This window comes from Varroa destructor, unplaced genomic scaffold (genome assembly GCF_002443255.2).
Source record: "Varroa destructor unplaced genomic scaffold, Vdes_3.0 BEIS01000004.1, whole genome shotgun sequence".
Classification (NCBI taxonomy): domain Eukaryota; kingdom Metazoa; phylum Arthropoda; class Arachnida; order Mesostigmata; family Varroidae; genus Varroa; species Varroa destructor.
The window spans coordinates 42,616,509-42,636,016 of NW_019211457.1; the positions used below are offsets into that span (position 1 = coordinate 42,616,509).

General features: G+C 40.5%; 1 protein-coding gene and 1 long non-coding RNA gene across 9 annotated transcripts in view; one reads left to right on the top strand and one right to left on the bottom strand.

Moving 5' to 3' along the window:
- LOC111248951 (sodium/hydrogen exchanger 4-like) overlaps window positions 1-19,508 on the top strand; it is a 101,818-nt gene that overhangs the window by 71,570 nt on the left and 10,740 nt on the right. For all 8 annotated transcript variants that reach the window (XM_022802101.2, XM_086988197.1, XM_022802098.2 and 5 more), the window contains 9 exons: window positions 647-865; window positions 1,744-1,814; window positions 9,074-9,195; window positions 10,540-10,745; window positions 12,052-12,193; window positions 12,519-12,633; window positions 16,818-16,965; window positions 17,410-17,494; window positions 18,339-18,371. In XM_022802101.2, coding sequence (XP_022657836.1) covers window positions 647-865; window positions 1,744-1,814; window positions 9,074-9,195; window positions 10,540-10,745; window positions 12,052-12,193; window positions 12,519-12,633; window positions 16,818-16,965; window positions 17,410-17,494; window positions 18,339-18,371 — 1,141 coding nt within the window. The remainder of the gene's footprint in view (window positions 1-646; window positions 866-1,743; window positions 1,815-9,073; window positions 9,196-10,539; window positions 10,746-12,051; window positions 12,194-12,518; window positions 12,634-16,817; window positions 16,966-17,409; window positions 17,495-18,338; window positions 18,372-19,508) is intronic.
- LOC147756231 (uncharacterized) lies at window positions 15,422-17,449 on the bottom strand. Its single transcript, XR_015327199.1, has 2 exons — window positions 17,310-17,449; window positions 15,422-17,212 (listed from the first exon to the last, which is right to left on the bottom strand). It is a non-coding gene; the product is annotated as an uncharacterized LOC147756231 (long non-coding RNA).

The following is a 19,508-nucleotide window of genomic DNA, read 5'->3' on the forward strand; positions in this document are numbered from 1 at the left end:
CCCGCCCATGAGGAAATGATAACCCTATAGGGTGTCCAAGCGCCTTTTGACCGAAGGAAGCGCAAGATGTGCAACGATTTTTGTATTGCATTCTGTAAAAGTACGTAGACCAAGAGCGAGTTACTGGACGAGAACAGCGTGGCGTACCCTCTATGCCTATGACGAGAAATTTCAGCTAATATTTGTTCGTGAATTTAACGACAGGCCTTATATTGTGATTGATAGAGATTTGCCCACCGTGTCTGTCATGACTACTATAAAAAACTCGTTCGAAAGGCGCTACACACACAAATAATTATCCATATGCACACGACGATGTGACTGACTTCAATGTACTTCAGGCGTACAGGATGGAACAAGTGAAATTTCGCATAGGATACAAGCATCGTTTCGTTACCGCTAATCTCCTAGTAAAATTCTATGTCTCAAAAATGATTATTATCTCATACGTTATAAAATCGGTTTGAAAAAGCAGGAGACACTTATTATTGTGCAGATATGTACAAAGGTCAATACTGCGACGTCTATGCAAATGAAGACCACTGATTTAGGCAGCGCATGACGACATGATGGTGACAGAAAGATCGGTAGGAGCATTGACATTGTTGGCGTTAGTTTGCTTTGATTTATCTTTGTTCCTTTTCAGATTTTGACCGGAATAGCCGCATTCTTGTCTGTGTCGATGGGGGCAGTTGCTATCGGAGGCATATTTGGCTTTGTGACGGCCTTGGTCACTCTTTACACGAATGAGGTGCGCGTGGTCGAACCTCTAGCTGTTATTGGCCTCGCCTATATGGCCTATTTGACAGCCGAGCTGGTACACTTCTCTGGGATCATCGCGATTATTTGTTGCGGCCTGATTCAGGTATGTATGCATAATAACATTTTGGTCTAGCGCGCCTAAGCTTGTGAGGTTTGCGTCGATCTTCGCGAATGCATGATGAAACGGAACATATTTACAAAGCTAATTCGGAAGATACGTGAATAGTAGACACTTTTTTCTGCGATTCTTCTCGAATGCATAAACAAGACAGTATGTTAGCGATCCGTTGCAGCGCAAATAGTAATCTACATAAGAAAATAGGTTCTTTCCTAAGGTCCTTTGCTGACTATCTGCCATCTGTGTAACGTTCCTGTCACGTTGCACGACCATACATCAGCAGAGAAATAGTTCTAAAGGACGAAGGTCCAGCACCACATCATCGCTATTCGAATAAGACTTGACGAATGAGTATTCCGCTCGAATCGCAGTGACTCATGCGATACTTACGGGAAAAAGTTTCTCGTTGCATTGTGCAATTGAGTTGCAACGAAGTTGCGGAGCTTTAAACTGTACCATTTCCCATGCCCCCAGTACCCCAAAGGGGTATACCGGGACTTACTCGCAGTTGTTGTACGTAAAAAAAGCTATTCGTTACGTTACAAATATGTAAATGAGACCGTACAGAATAAGCTAAACTTACATATATAAAATATATCTGTTTTGTATGTGGATAAGTGTGTCTTTGTGTTATACATGTTCCATTCGGATTCACGTTATTATCTAACTGCCTCTACTAGTTTGTAGGAATAAATACTTTTGAGTTTTTCGTCCAGCACTTAAACTTTAGTTTTGTTCTAGGTTTCAATGACATTGATGAGTTAAGTTAACTTAGTAAAACTAGTAGCTATGCATGCGTAATTATTAAAACAATTCATCTTTAAGCTTGTTTCTGTGATGTTGTGTTTGTGCTCGTTTTCCAGGTTCAATATGCGATGAACAATATTTCTCAGAAAAGTTATACCACTGTGAAATACTTCACGAAGATGATGAGGTTAGTGTGACTCCTTGCTTAAATCCATCATTAACCCTAAACTGGTCTCCATGATGGAGCAGCAGTGACGTATTTGAATACTAAACTTACATTTATTTGAAGTGGTCCAGGTTCAAAACCTTTAGTCGGTAGACTTCGTTTCGTGACGGGGACCGATCGCCTGATGCGATACTAGGCGGCAGGACCAGATGGAAACCCGAAATATGTATTTATTACGGTTCAATTGCTCACCTAGCCTAGATGCGTATACCTCTATGTCTTAGGAGATGTTGCTCACTGGGCTCACGCGTAAGTCTGTGACTTAAAATCGGTTTGCCCTAAGGTTAGAACTAGACATGTTCTTGCTTTAACTTATTTACCAAATAATCATTGTCGTCACTTCTAGCATATACTTGTTTTGAGGCATTTTTACCTGCTCTGAATTAGCACGTCAAATATGTGACAGCAAGGAAGATCTTCGCGTGAACTTTGAATACCACACTGTCAATATAAGTTTTCGGCTGTGGAGTGGGCTGTATATCATACGTCGCTTTGAGGAATGATCGATCGAGACAAATAGCATTTATTACATTACAAGCACATATATATATATATATAGGAAAACGCAAATCTTTACGGTATTAACGTAGAATCCAACAGAAGCGGCCAAGATGATTGGGACGGTACTGTATAGCCGTAACGATGGCTTCACCACTGTGGCGCCATAGTTCAAAATATGGACATCGTCATTATTACTTGCGTATGTTAACGATTTTGCCTGGTACAATTCATAGTGTTACAGCTGGCCGAATAGAATGGATTCGTTTCATAGAGGATGGACGCTTTATCCTGCCATAAGGTAACAGGTGTGAACCGCAGGAAGACCCAAGCGAAGTTTACTCTGTCGCACGAACACTCATACCTTCGCGTGCCGATGATGCCTGGCCGTCTCATCCTAGCTGTCAGCATTCTTTTTCCTACACAGACATTCGCCTACAGCTACGGCCCACTGCAGTACAGGCTTATATGCTGGCAAAGTAAATTTTGGCTGGTAGAGAGGTTTCGTCCTCCAGATCGCTGCTACAGTATAGTCGTAAAGCGATGCGTAAATATTATATTAAAACTTTCCTGATCCTTCGTTGCCATATACTAGAGAGAACACGATCTTGTGCTCTGAAACCCGTTGAACGCTAACGGCTAAACTGGACCTAGAGTGAGTTCACTGCCGTGCTAGAAATATCGCATTTTAGGGATTTTCCACTTGATTTACCGCTTTCAATGGGCGGCAAATGGTACCACTATAAACATCAACGGTCAGTATCGACGGGGGTTACTCACGCATACGGCCGATACCGTAGTAGACGTTAGTAACGTAGTAGTACCGTGGTAGACGTTACGTGTATCATCTGTTCGCTTCCCTGTAATTATACGGCTGTAAAAGCTTACATTCGTTATATATATACATAATATTGAGCACTGAGTGTCTTTATTATACGTGGAATGTATATGCAGGAAAACTCGTTGGACTCTTTTGTTGATTACTATATTTATATTATGTCCTTTTCCTAGAGGGTTGTACATTTTCAGACTTCCTTCACCTACATATCACCTAACACAATGACGTCGAACAATTGAATAGAAAAATCTTTCTAGATACCTTGGTAGGTCAGCATGGCCGTCTGGAACTAAGGCCTACGCGAGCAAGACCGTCTTTCTTGATAATGAAAGCAATTATATAGGTGGTCGACATAACATACACATACCAGCTCCGTCCTTGTCTCAAGGGTATCAAGCGGTTGAAGACTGCGTACACTAAATTTTTGCGCGTATACCGATTACTTTTATAGTAATAACTATATACATGAAGATAACAGTAAAGAAAGTCCATTACGCTCTAAACCACGAATTTAGCCGATGCCGATCGAAATAAGAAGCCCGTTATTCAAATACAATAAAGAAAAGTAGACAGATTTGCAACACAGCAGTACGATCAGGTGAAGATTGACAAGTGATAATTGGAAATGATGATGTCACGAGTGAAGCATCAGCATGAAGTAGAAACCGCTGACAAATTCGGTTGCTCGCGTATCAGCTAACGCAGGTCATACTTATCGTATGATTATAAAGTATTATAGATCTAATCAAATGAACCTTCGTAGGCTCACATTGCACAGATTGAGACACTTTTAGACCGGTTATAGTATTTAAAATTCAGACAAGTCCCGTACTAAAGAAGGCCCAACAATCCCTGTCGCAATTTATCGGAGCATTTAAAACAAAGCCTTCGTATTCAGTCTAAGAGTTTCCATCTAATTTCTTCGGGCCGGAAATGCGTAGATGCTGATTGATGCGCCGATATGCTAATTTCAGGTTTCACGTGATCGTAATCAGCGACTACCCGAATTGGAACCTCCTTATGGTCACTAAACTGGGGGGGCCAACCAAAACTTAGCGATTTGTCAGGATTCGTCAATCCGTTATCTGTATAACGTCTTCGTATATTAGCCGGCAATATATCATTTGCAAGTGTCGCCTTTACCTCTTTTCGGACAAACGGAACATCTGAAGTCATAATATAATATGAAAGCTAGCATTCTTCAAGATCGAATAGTTATTTATTCCGGAACGATAATTCAGCGGGGCGTTCGCCGAAAAAAATCGTTTTTGTAAACAATAATGAGCTGAGACTGTAACAAGAGAAAAACAACCGCCGTGAGCAGGATATTTCTAGCTCATATGGCCTACTCAGAGAACATGAGCTCTGTGTATGTGGTCTGTCTGATCAGTTACGCTCGTCCGCTGTGATCGGAGCGTCATATAGCAATGCAATCTGAGGCCAAATTACATTACCGACGTCCTATAAACTGCGAGAAATTCAATCGCTTTTTTCCTACCTGTCTCCATCGTATAAGCTATATTTAATATCCACATACGGATAAATGTCTTTTCTCCGAGATACTTGTACGATCCGTTGGCCCTTTACAGTTTTTATTAAAAAGTAAATAATTGATTTTTGCACTTCTTTAACATACGATTCATTATAATCAAGTGCATTAGGCTCTAAGGACACATGCCCTTTGTTGATATACATGCAGTTTTGATGGCACCTATGATGCCTGTTGCTGCTGTTTCATTTATCAACATGACCTCCCTTCTGTGATCTTTCACATTTCCCTTTATTCCTTTATAAACAGTCGGGCTAATTCTTCTCACCAGAACATTACCAAAGTCACAATTTCTCGTCCACAATTAACTCAAGCCGTAACCTGCCTAATAAACAAATGATACTAGGAACAGCGTCGGTAAAATCGAACTTACTGATTTTCACAGTTTTATTTTTCTCTTTTAATTGAAATACCTATGAGTCGAACTCATAAAAATCATATAAGCAAGGAACAATTCGCTAATGTTAAAGTAAACGTGTTACTTCTCTATCGTGTTTAATCTCTGCGCAAATCTCAAAAACCTTCATCTCGTTTAACGAGAACTCTGCAAAACAGCAGTCTGAGGAAATAACATAGTACTCCATAGGAAAACTGAGAGAAGGCTCCTCAACGCCCTCTTCTGAATACACTCCTGTACTTCGACAGTCTTCTATTTCCATCCAACAACGTGACTTCTCGCGACAGGCTTTTATTCGTTACGCTTTCGCCAAAAGCGGGTAACGTTACTCTTATGTTACTGTCGCTGTATTGCGTGTCTTCGGTATGACCCTGCTGTGATCCCATTTTGACCCGATACGTCACGGGGTGGCTGGAGTTCGCTAGCTGGCTTTGATTCAACAGATCCAGTCAGACCAGGACAAACGAACCCCACAATGCATTTGCAAAGCGGAAAGTGGTGAGAGGGAAGGACAGACAGGGCAGTCGGTGGGTGCTATGCTTGTAAAGAGATGGTAAAATAAGTCTGCAGAGTTAGTCTACACGAGCACTTCGGTCACTTGTAGTTCTGTCGACTAGCGACAGCTTAAATTGTAAGTCCGCTCACTACAAGCGCAGATGGGCCAGGAGCGATGGCTTTTTTAATGTTCCGTAACAGTTCATGAACTACGTCAATGCTACTAGTTATCTAAAGTTCTCTTCCGAAGTGTGCGAGGCATCGAGCGGGCTCCGACGGAGGATTGCTTCTCAGTTAAAGGACCGGGGACTATCGATTTCGGCTGCCTACGTTACGTCACGTACGCGTTGCGAGCTTCCTGCCCGACGTAGCCATTGCGTAGTAATAGTCTTGCAGTCAGCTACAGTCTTAATAGAGTCTCCGGTTTCAAATGCGATAACGATCGAATGACAATGACAACAGCTTTACCGTCTATAAGTTTTCGAGCTATATCCGACAAATTCCTTTAGTTCAACTAACTTTAAACTCGTGCCGAGCCACTTTCCATGTCTCCTAAACGTCCTAGGGCTTCCAGTGTTCAAACGGTTGAACTTCCTACGCCGTTCAACATTTAGGTTGCTATCTTTACTGAGCATGCAGAATTGGAAGTACTCTTGCCGAACTACTTAGTACCAACCTTCTCGAATAAGGGCAGCAGTGGGTTATTTTTTACTTGAAATGGGAAAGATCACTAGAAGCTGAACTCGGCTTTTGCGGGCGTCCTACATGCAGTAACAAGCTCTAGAAACTCGCGTACAACAGCTAAAGCAAGTCTTGGAACGATAAAAAAAGCCACAGCTTTTTCTTCGATATCGTGCTACATAGTCTGCTGCACCGAGGGTAGGGATGAGATCCAGTTGGACAAAGGGATTTTGTAAAGGGTTACAACGAAATCAATAACTACAAGAAGAAACGGCTACAAAGTTACGGGCACCAATTGGGTCCATCTTACTACTCTTTTAAAGGCTTACATCTGTCGGGCGTTTGCGTCCCATTTTCTCCCATTGAAGTGCAGAACTGAACCCATTAAGCAGTCTTGCTCAAACTAGCTGATCGCTGAGCAGGACTTAGATAAACACCCAACAGTTATCCCTAGCGTTTTCACATCTAAACATCTAAAGAGATGTTAGATCAGCCTACTATTATTTACATCGTTCGACATTCATCAGTGCCATCCCAGTGGAATACGTAACTTGAAATGCTGTCCGCAACTTTACCGGCGTGCCATATCAGGTGACGTAACTAGCGCTGCTTTAGAACTTCCTTTTGTCTACTGAAATATTGATTTTTCAAATCACTACAGCTAATTATCGTCGCGCTATTATTACTTGTCTTTTTATGAGTGTGCGCAGCCTTGCGTCGTACTTGTTAGGAAACCATCTGCCTAGGAAAAGAGTACCTAGTCAACGTTGCTTTCCGAGTTACCGAAGAACATTCCCTTTGAACGTAACAACTGTTCTGCTACACGCTTACCACTCGCACAAACTGGCCCGTTCGTATCATCTTCTATATACATTCTTCTTTATAATTCAGGGCTACCTAGAGTTTACTAAACGACTTGTAAGCTCGAACTATCAGCTATTGTAGTCAATGTAATCCGTAGTTAGTGCAGATGCGATATATATCCAAAATTTGTGCTGCGTCTTTACTGTACCTTATTTACCTGGACTGTTGTACCTGACTTCTTTTCAAACGGGAAACCGTATCGTGGCGGCTTTTAGACATCTTTTGCACAGCGAACGCCTACGTTCGACTACTGCGTTCCGGTATCGACTAACGTCCCGTTCCGTACGTTTCAACACGGAGCCGCACAGGGAAAGACGACAGTCATGAAGAAATGCTGTGTTTCCATTAGTTGGATTCCGAAGGAGACGCTATCGTCAACGTAATTAGTCTTTTTCGTTCATATTCACTTACAGTCCTAACGGTCCATGAAGTTGGTACACATCGTCGTGGCCGCTTATAGGCCTACGAACAGGACAACGATAATTCGACCATCCATATAATTTATCTGAAACGAACCTCGCGGATTGATGGCTAGATGAGCATTCTTTTCAGACAGGCAGAACATGACTAGTGGAATATTTTGCTAGAACAGTTATAAGTGTGTAGATAATAATTGTTTTATTTCGTTACTGTCTGGCCGTTCCGTCAGTATGATTTCTTGAGAGAGATGGTAGATGGTTGTTTGTGTTTCGGGATTCAGACTGTCATGAACTACATTACATGTACTTTTAGAGAGAAATTCTGCCACCTAAAACCTACTCCCGATCGCCTGTTCTTCAATGATCTTATACATCAACGCACGTTTATAGAAACAACGCACGCCAGGTAGCCGGGGCTATTATATATAATATTGCATCATCAATACCCACTTGGAGCTTTATGTTGGGGCCGTTCCATAACGTACGCCACGGGTCGTAGCTTCAGGGTGAATTCCAAGCGAACAGCTATATTTGATAAAAAGGTCTTTAGTTGTTGTCTTACTCGAAGGCCATCCGTACATGGGTCAAATACGGTTTTGGTTGCTAAACTATTGCTCAGACAGCGATAGTCACAGCATAACCCACTCACTTCATAGAGACAGATCACCGGCCACAAATTGTATAACAGATTTGAAATACAAAACTTAGGCTTGAGTTCAACGTACTACCATCTCTGTTCCAGAATTGCATACAGATATAGTACAGTATGAATTTAGACTGTTGCGCAATTTCTTACGAAGCAAAAAAGCTCGGTGGTCTAGCAAAACACGTATTGAAGAAGTGGACCTTTTTCAAGATACGAAGTAAGTGTGGCTCACATGGTAAGCGCTGACATACCTGGGTCGCTAATTACGTTCGTGACACAGAGCATTAAAAAACTTTAAGTTTAGAGTTATAGTTGATGAACAGGCAGCATATGAAAGGCAGCACGATCTATTGCGATAGCAAGTTTCCCCGGAAAACCGGTACCGCCTTCTAGCAATGGTTACATTTCAATACGGTTAGTTGATAATCTCCAGGAGAATTCGAACGCAAAACCCAATTCTAAAGCTGTATCGATAAGTTTATAATAATTTACGTAACACAATGTACACCGCATTCATTGGGTTTATTAACTACTACGGTATGCTTTGAGTGATACGAAATAGTCACACTCTCAGTCAGATATTAAAAGCAACAATAGTTCGACTACGGAGGTGTCAGTCCATGTTTTCTTGTAATCGATAACTTATATTTTCTTAACGGGACTATATCTTAGCCAGCGTAGGCTGACGTTTGCCTCTATCCCTATACAGGGCGCGTAAGATACACAACCGGCCATTTGAAGAGTTGCCACACGGTGAAGCGACGATGATCTGAACGTATTTTTATGATAATAAAGTGTTTCCCGATTCTGTGTTTTCTGTTCTCTGCTTTCAGCGCTGTGTGCGACACAATCATTTTTATCTTTCTCGGGATGGTCCTCGTCAACAAAAAACCTGAATTTCGGATCGAATTCATCGTCTGGACAACAATTCTTTGCCTCGTCTTCCGATTCATGAGTCAGTCTAATTGTGACCGAAAGTAAACAATGGCCTCTATCCAGAATCCAAGAATCATTCAGTTCACAACTCTGCCACCCTCGGCCTTGTCGTCACAGGACCCTAGCTCTTACGTTGTTACCAAGACTGACAATGACATCTAATAAGACGCTAATATTGTATATTATTGTTTTGATATCTGACTGAGGTGACACCGAGCTATTATTGATTGAACAACTTAGTGGGTATTCCAGATGGGGCCAAACCACCAAGCAGAATCTAGCACACATTAACAAAGAAAACTGCTCTGTGTACGCTTTCTGATATACAGGCTTGTTTCATTTATTACCCGTTATTACTATTACACCCCTTTCCGAGTGCTGGGGTGGCTACCCACCGTCACAGATTTGCTAGCCGAAAGGATATATCCGACCCAATTAGTCACAAATCAAAAGTGTGTATATCTAAATAATACAACGCTAATATATTAAGTCACCTAAGTAGTTTCGATGGCTTAATACGCTAAAAAAAGAAGGGCGCCATTTTGCATAATGTAAGTCCACAGAGAAGGAGCCATCTTGAAGTCATGCCAAACGACGCGGGCATGTTTGATGAAAAAAGAGACTTTATATTAAGTTGCCTAGCGTGTTTTTTGCATACCTAGTATGATTTTTGTTGTCACTAGCCAACGTGACAATTTGGTGCATTTGTCAAAGACAATATTGACCCTCGAAGCTGACTCAGCTTAGCATCTATGCGAGCTCCTTGATAACTTCATCATTGACTTTGCGTTCCTTTCGCGCGCCCCTACCATTAGAGTACCCTGCAAAAAAGACTCAATTCTATTCAAAGATTTCTGTCTGAAAATATAAATTGCGAAATAAGCCTCAGGAACAACTGCGGTGTTAAAATTTGTTGGACCAACTAAACGTACAACTGGTCTACGAACATGGCGTACTGGGTTCTATATAGTTTAGCACTAAGGAAATCGTTAAGCTGGTGGCTTGAGACAAACGATAGAAAAAAGAAAAAAAAAAAAAGATACGACACTTTCTTTTGTTGCATAACTATTTTTTAATGTACTACCGGATATAGGTGCCTCACGTATATTCGGGTCACAATAGGGTAAATAAATGCAAAATCTGTGACAAATATCGGCTGCGGCAGTATCGGTGAACAAACGTTAGCTTTTTCTCGCCCGTCAGAACGGGTCTTTGCCGCAATAATGACTAGGTTCCACTGATCTTTTTTTACATTCGTGACTATCTGAAGCGCTTCGGTGCAATTAAATTAGAATTAAGGTTCTTTAAGAATTACTTTGACTTCGTTTTCGATTTCTCGCTGTCTCTCTTTCTGTCCGTACAGGCGTGTTTGGCTTAACGTATTGCGTGAACACAGCCGGACGAGTGCTAAAAATTAACCTTGAAGAACAATTCATTATGGCGTATGGTGGCCTCCGAGGTGCTGTTTCATTCTCCCTCGTTATCATGCTCTCACCCTGCAAATTTCCGCACTACGATATTTTCGTCACCACAACCCTGTTCATAATCATCTTTACTGTTTTTATTCAGGTTTGTTATGTAATTACAGCAATGCCTTTATCACGACAGTCAACAGAACCTCAAAGATCTCTGCTTGAAGAGACTGCCTAGTGCAAACAATTTGTCTGTTACGCGGCCTTAGATAGGCCTAGTTGAGGGTGTAAGTTACAAACGTTCGTGCATATTTCATACATCAATCGTAATGTTAACATCTTGTTATTATTCATTATTGCCCTATTGTTGTTGTTATTATCCATAGGTGGAAGGCAAATTAAGCTATTTAGTCGCACGAGAACCGAGTAAAAAAGCGTCATATTTGAAGCACAGCGAATACGTGTAAGATAGCATGCCCCATCAGGTGATTCATTGCTGAAACTGGCAGAAGTCAACAGGAAAGCAATACCTGCAGTTATGAAAAGATAGTCTCTAGAATCAGTAATAATCTTATTTTCCTCAGGCCTGTTGTTTTCATCACAGTGCTTTTTACGCACGTCCCAACAATTCTTCAGGTCGCCGCCGAAATGGCCACATAACCTTACGTTTGCTTGGTTTAAGCTGTAAAGATAAATATATAGGCAAACACAAGTAACAACAGCCAACAACAAACAGTGTCTCAGCCAATCATGGTCAAAATCTGAACACACTGCTCGACTTTCAACAGGAAAGTGACGGAGATTTCGATCTGATGCAGCTAAGCATCCATAACGATTGAGCACGTGTTACGTGTACGTTTAAGCGCTTCCGTTGACGAAAAATAGCCGTTACCTATTACATAAGATGGTGGACCTCGATGATCGTGCGCGGAAGCTTGGTTGGCTGAAAGGTGGTAGAATTTGTTTAGAGGGCATCTTACACGAGTTTCGAGCACCGTGGGCATTGTGCGAAAATCGTGCCTTAGCTCTGCGGCTGCTTTTCATAGAAATTCTCCACGGTCGACGTGACCTTTGCCAACAACAATAAGATGCTAGGTTGACTCATATACCGGCGACTATAACACCGCAAATGGTACAATAACCTTTTCATGAGGATCTCTTTGATAAACTGGTCACGGCCAAGTGGCGGGAACGAAACCGCAATATCTGAGATCTAAAGTAAAAAGTTTATCACTAGTCCTTCGGTTAATGGCATAAATTAACTCGGGAAATGTATATGATACAGAAGGTTAAACTCTGTTAAGTTTATGCGAAGCGTGCCGTTAGTTAATTTCTACGATTTGGCTCTATCTCGACTTTAATCCCATCTGTTGTGTGTCAATGGACAAGTAAATACATGTCTTCAAAGAACTGTAAAGGCCATAGCGCGGCATATGTGCTTGGGCTGCCCTTTGGTCCCACAGGGCGCCTCTGTGAAACCGCTAGTGAACCTGTTGAAGATTCGACGCCATCAGAGTCTCGGCGATTCGCTGTTTACCGAAATCAACAAAAAGCTGGTGGACAATATTATGCTCGGCATTGAAGAGGTTACCGGGAACAGAGGAGGTACGTAATGCACGGCACGTATGCCAGAACAGATTGCAGCGTCTGAGTGGCACGTACGTTCTTAATTTGTATATATATGGCTTGACTTATGTATGACTTTTTTAAAACACTAATTGAATGAAACGAACCGATGTGTTAATGAGGTGCCGGTCAAGGGCAAGTGTTGGATTAGAACGAATGATGGCATCAATCCATTGGCGCCCTATAGAATGGCTGTATATTCGCCTAATTTTATGATAAACTATTCTTAGGTAAAATTATCTGTAGTAATTGTTCTACTACCGTTATGAATATCATCACTGATGCGTAACTGACTCTATAATAGGTAACTATTGGAAGGGAGTCCTGAGCAGCTTGGACGAGAAGTACCTCCGGCCGTTGCTGGTTCGAGATAACGGTCACAACAGCCTAACTCGGATATACACCAAGGTCGTTCTGGCGTGAGTATTCAACTTCTAAAGTTGAATAGAATTCAAGTTAGTAAGAAGAAACACTGCGATACAAATTTCTGCCGTTAACAAAATTGGCTTTCAATAGATCTAGCGATAATTATACTTTTGAGAACGAATAACAACCAAACTAAACGTACCACTTAAATAATTTCTGGTGCCTCTTATCGCACTGCTATCAGTCGTTAATAGATCCGTTTCTACTATATTCTTTTAGACTTTTCTGCTATTATAATGCATTCGTTAGGGAGTACTCCTAGTATTCCTAGGGAACTCCTAGAGCGGATGCTATATACATCTTTCCTAACAAGCCCAAAACGCGCCGGCGTTCACTCCGTTGGCTAAATCTAAATCAATGAATAAGATAGCGGATATTATCTCCAGAGATATTTATTACGGGAGAAATATCAACACGCTTGGGAATTATGTTAGAAGTAAAAATGTAAAGTGCTAACTAAATTGACTCATAAAAAACTTTATCTCTCCATTATGGCCGGAGTGGTGAAGGATAACTACGTAACACTTCGTTGATACAATCGAATGTTTTGTTAGAACTTGAGAAGTAGTCAATGTTTTGCTTAGGTTATCCATTGTTACTGAAACTACTATTCAGAAAATATTGACGTCTTGCATACAATACCTCGATGACTCTTCTGAATTTCTGTGAATGAGAATGCCTATTACTAGTCCTCGTCGACCCTATATCTTCAAAAATGTCTATACTTATTCGGTATCCTTAAGCTAAGTTCGAATACTTGTAGTGATATCAACAGATAACTCACTTAAAAATAAACCTCATCACAAATTCTGCCAAGACACACAATTAACTTAGATAAATACCATGCTTCTGCATCCTGCGGCTAAATATTTCTTTCGGCTAGCCGCGTTGAAGTTTGGATGGTATCAAATAAAGCTTCTAAGTTTAACTCTTAAGTCTTGGGCTACAATAGAGACTTTTTACGAATTTTAATTAATTTTTCATTTTATTATAATTGGTAATTAGCTAAAACGTGAAATACATTTAGGGAAAGAATGGAAGAAGTGCCCCCCTCTATATACGTACATGCCCTCATTTTCCCTACTGAGAGAAGTATTCCTTTTATAATCGCATATTTATCGAAGTAGTATCTGCCAGGTTACCTTTTTCATAGGCTTTAATTGGGAGCACCAAAATAAGTATCAGCGCTGCATGCTCTTTGGCGTATTTTTTTTCAAAAATTAAGCCCAAAATTTGAAACATTGAATTTCGATTTAAATGTTGCTTAAAAATCGAAGACATATCTTAAGATAAAATTATGTATCGTGTACAAGATAAAATTATGTATCGTGTACAAGGTCATTTGCATTAATCACTCGAGTATCTTTAAAATTGGCGGCACATTATATAGATCATAGTTGTTTCTTTCTAAGCACAGTCCTAAAGTATATCAAATCAATTTAATATGGCGAGATCTTTATTTGTGGCCGATCGCTAAATGGCTGTGTTGTTAAAAGGACTCGGCGTTTATTCTGTCCGCCCTTTATGCGTCCAGATTATTGGAGCTAATTATAATATAGTGCCTCTGATAACTTCGACAATATAATCGTGTACGTGTATAACGTACATCTATGATTAGGGCGTCGCAGTCACGTGTCACCAGGCAAGCGCCGTTTAATCTAGTACCCTTTCTATCTAGTTCTCCGCTGTGAAAGGTAAACTTCTTTGCACGTTTGGGTCGCTTATCTTATTGTAAAACGAAGTTTTCCCTTCGGCTGGAACTTCGAATCAGGAAAGTAGCCTCTGGCGATTTTGAAAAGCAATGCCGTCGCGACGCTCTCTTGAGTTAGCAATCGGTTGCTTCTCCGTATGCCCAGGGTCCAGTGTGTGAGCAAGCGTCCACTTTGTTTGGCAACCGAAGAAACGTCGCGTGTAATAGCTATTGTTGCCTGTCGCATCCTGTACTATTATGGAGGATTTGCTCTTAATTTTGTTAGATTTTTGAAAGATAGATGGGGACCACAATGGATATGACCAACGCCAAGCTTAAAAACCTTTTGTTGTCTCAACGTTTTTAATATATAATATTAATATATAATATAAATTCCAATTCAAACAAACCAAGCATTTTTCCATTCACCATTGCCTCATATCAGGATCACTGATCTCAAACTAGGGCGTAGCCTTTTAGCTTAAATGTAAAGGACGGATTTTTTTTCTAGGCAAAACAAACATTTTCTATTTTTCTCAGACTGTCTTTATTCAAGCAATGTGCGGTACTTTGTTCGAATGGTTACTTGAAATCCTGACCAAATGCTCGTTTCGATCGTTCGGCCACCACCATTTTTCTAATATTGTTATTGTCGATTATTTTTTATTTAGACTATTGCAGTTACGGTCTTATCAATGGATCTGGTGCACATTTAGCATCAGAGGGTTTCCAGACCCTTGTTTAAAGTTCACCCAGTCCATTGATTTCATTGTAGTACTCGTTCATAAAAATATACAGAGTAACGCAAATGTTTCGATAGTTTAAGAACCTTAATATTTTTTACGCTTTCTTTGTTACCGCATTCTACTCTGTGGCTGCCTTAGCAAATCTCAAAAGAACATTTCTAAGCTGTTAAAAGACCCCGGTATATATAATTCACTCATTCCCCAAGTATCTATTTCAGACATCAGTTTGTCGAACACGCATAATACCAAGCTCATACGCAAACGGCAGTGTTTGCCGTTGTGTTTAAAGTAATATGTTACTCCGGCAGCGGTTTTTTTTCCTTACTAACGAGAAAAAACACAAAATTCACACTAACTCTTTATTACAAATTGGGCGTATCTACTAAAATTTTCGTCTAGTGCACTTTTTTTTTTAGTTTCCAATTGTAGAACGTTTATTACTTGGGATAATTTAGAATATTGATATCGCACTCTTTGTGCGGCTTGTGTAGGCACGGCTGTACTTAACGCCATTCTATAGAACGCATCCCTGGCGTGAAGAATACGTTTGCTTACGAATATCTGGGTTTTTGAATACCTTTGTTAAGTGCCTGTAGGTCCAAAACAGTGCGAATTTATGTCCGGGTCGGCACACAGATATGAGGTTAAAGACCCATTATTTTGAACAATCTACCTTCTAATGGCTTTTTGGTACTCTATGTAATAATTTGATTCCCTTAGACCCATCTACGAGCGTATCGCGTGCCATTAGCCTTTGTATTTCAATCAAAAGTTGAATTAGCTCTAGTCTTTCTCATCAGAGCTACATATTGTCCGAGTCAAACTCATCGAATTCAAGGCGCTATAACATCCAGAACTATAAAAAGTTAAGTAACAAAAAAACACGGTCGGGCAGCACTCTCTAGCCAGAGTCCGCGTCCATAAGTCCATAAGAAGTTCTATATATTTGAAATAAGGTACGCTTCCGGTATGTTTATATGGGGCAATTTTGCTTCACTCATCAATTTTGTGATTTAGTTATTCAAATAACTGATTAAATCATTCCAACTAGAAAATTAGGATATCACCGTAGCTACTATTCGGCTTGTACAGGAAACGTAGGACACTTTGCATGGCCTGTAAATCTGTTGCGATCCTGGGTAAACTGAATTTTATAGGACCGAACACACAGGTTTTTGTGCAACACAGGTACCAGAAAATATCATACGTTGGGCCTACCCATTAAAATCGGCAAAAAATAGAAGTTGCCCTTAGCTACTGCATTAACAGGCTTTCTTCTGGACAAACCTTTCAGTTAGTCTTCTTCGACCTTTATAAAGAGATCTCAAAAACTGCGGTATGTCTGCCTTGTAATGTATGCATTGGGCTTTGAAGCAATGGTTTTCATAACAAAAATTGATTACGTCAGTCCTTTAATCCAAGTCTATGATTGAACGGCATTCTCTGCTGTTCCTTATAAATACTAATTTGCTTGTACGCGCGGTTTAATTGTATTGCAAATCCTTCAATAAAGCCGATACGCCGGACATCCATATATAAAAAGCGAAAAATCCGTTTGGAATACATACACCCGCTACAACTTTGAATGAAAACCTAAACAAGTGAACAGCTTCAAATCTAATTGGCACCATTGTCATCGCTATCCTTGACAAACCCTTTCATAGAATACCTTCTAAATGTTACTTTGGTTTTCGATTTTTATTATTATATATTCATGGTAACGTCCAAATAATGACGGCAGTGATCATTACGCACACCTCTACGGACCGGCAACGGCTTTGGAAGAAAAGCTTCCTTTGCACGTTCCACGATCCCTCGGGGAGAAAGCACTTTCCCTGGCCGCGGAAGATCAGATCTCGATGTCGGTACCCGATGAAAATGGACAGGAGGTAAGCGATTCTGCTACTGTTTGTCTTGTGCCTTCGTACGAGTGTGCTTGTGCTGCGCATGGAGACGTTATCTTATCTCTCTAGCATTTTATAAGCGTGTTATGGAGACGCTGTGGAATTTCGTGTGAGTCCCTGTCATTTCCGTGTCAGCTGGAAGTAGACGTTCGCAGACGAAAACTAGAGTAACCTTACATAGCAATTCTCAATAATGGCATCCTTGACTTCCGATATTTCTCACAGCAGCGGCCTGAAATAACATAAGTAGTATATATTAATGGTGTTCAAGGAAAAGGCGTTTTAAATGATTAATTGCAGTATTTTAGCTGAATCTCTTAGGTAGGTACCTGAACCCTACGGGAGCTTCCGACATCGCATGGGAACGTTCCACATAAGTATATCAATGTCGCACTTGTCACTGCTGTTACTAATAAGCTCTCAACACAGGTATCCACCTCCGAAGACGAGGATCGCGTATTACTTCGTCATGAAGGTCGAAAGAAGTCAGTCACAGTCGCCGCTCACGCCAACGGTAACAGTGCACTGAACTGTCTAACCGACGAACCTTTAAATCAATTTTCCCTTTTTATCGGTCTGTATGTGATACAGTGACTACAGTATGGAGACAAAGCGCTGGCGTTGAAGAGTCTCTCTGGTATAGTTGAAGTTTTCGACAAAAACAAACGCCTAAATGTAAATTAATTCGTAATTAAGTGACATTTCTAATGGATTGTTCTGTTGTAAATGAAAGCTTCTTTGGTACATAATTTATTTTAGACTGCACATGTTATGGATACGCGTCCTTTGACCGTTCTATGCTGAGTGACCACCACTCAGTTTGTATCGAAAAATACAATAGACGGAAATTCAAGAGATGTTTGTGTGGAAAAGATTTTGTTGTTATGCTCATAGGTCTTACGGCGTAACACTTGATAAGCTCAATTTTCAATTTCTTGTAGTTGAAAATTAGCCGAAACTGAAAATTAGCTTAGTGAAACTCTAACGATACGGTACCGGTGGTGATGGTAAAACTTACTGTACAGTCACGAAGATCGGTGAAGGTGGCAATTAGAAGGATTTTGCGAGAGGTCTCTGGTGGTCTTCGGTCAGATCGCCACTGAACTTAAAACATCTTCGATCAGTCTACGTTAGTTCGTACCGACAACTTTTTTAAAGAGCTATTTTTACCCGACATAACGTTCAAACCGTAGGATTCAAAACACTGAAAGAGCTGCGTATTGGACAAAGTAGAACTGATCCTTCATAGACAGTAAATTACACCATAATAACAAATAAAAACCAAAAAAATTTCAATTGACTAGCTAACGCACGGCGTTTTTTTCCGATCCATCCTCGGCTTGGCATCACCCCCGCAGTCTCACCAAAACGTGTACGCTTCTCCCGGTTTGGTAAGTTAATGACTATTAGTAATATTAGACGGGTTCGTGGACAGAACGCAAACCAAGCAACAACTTACTGATTATTCTATCTAAAAGTACTTTTTAAGGAATGTTTTCATGTACCCAATGGTACAAAAAAAAAATACCCAAAAAAACACCAATCGTGAATGAAACAATTGACAAATCGCACCTAAATAATTCACGATTTACTCTATGATTGGCGATTATTTTTTTGACGAAGAAAAAAACACAGAACAGTTAAACACTGTTCGTTAGATTAAAGTTAGGTTATTTAATGTTTGACAAACAGTTTTAAGTATAGAAAGATTGATTTGTATAGCATGAAACGGTTCTAAATAGAATTTCAATTGCAATAATGTTTTTATTGCCCGTTTGCCAGGCCAAACTAGCTTGCATTAAGGAACTCCAACGACGAATACGTTAGGCTCATTCATACCTATAATCTCTAATCAGAATGGATTAACACAGAGCGATATGGCAGAGCAGTACGGGATGAAATAGGAAAACCGCATCATCATCATCTCAATCTTAATGGCCACTCTACGTCTAACTGGCCGTTTTGTCTTCTAACACTTATTCAACATACAACGATTACGAATTTTACTTATTAATTGTTGTTGATGAGCAAACAGGCTTGTTGTATAAAAAGAAGATTAAAGAAGGATAGTTCTGTAACGTTTACAATAATGGAAGAAACCTATGACAAACTCCCTGCTGTCCGATATTTCAGTATGACGTGTTCATTCTCATGTTATTATCTGCCATTATCTCGATGAATCCATATGGCAGAGCACATAAGTTCTCTATGGTTCGTACAAATATCATTCGCAGTCGAGCCACACCACAAGGCCCTTTATGTCTCTATGCAGGACAGTACGAACGGGGTGTCGCTGTGAAGTCTCGGATCGTCTTGAAAAATCCGTTAGGTCCGCACACACATACACACACACGCACACACAAACACACACCACACACACACACACACACACACACACACACACACACACACACACACACACACACACACACACACACACACACACACACACACACACACACACACACACACACACACACACACACACACACACACACACCACACACACACACACACACACACACACA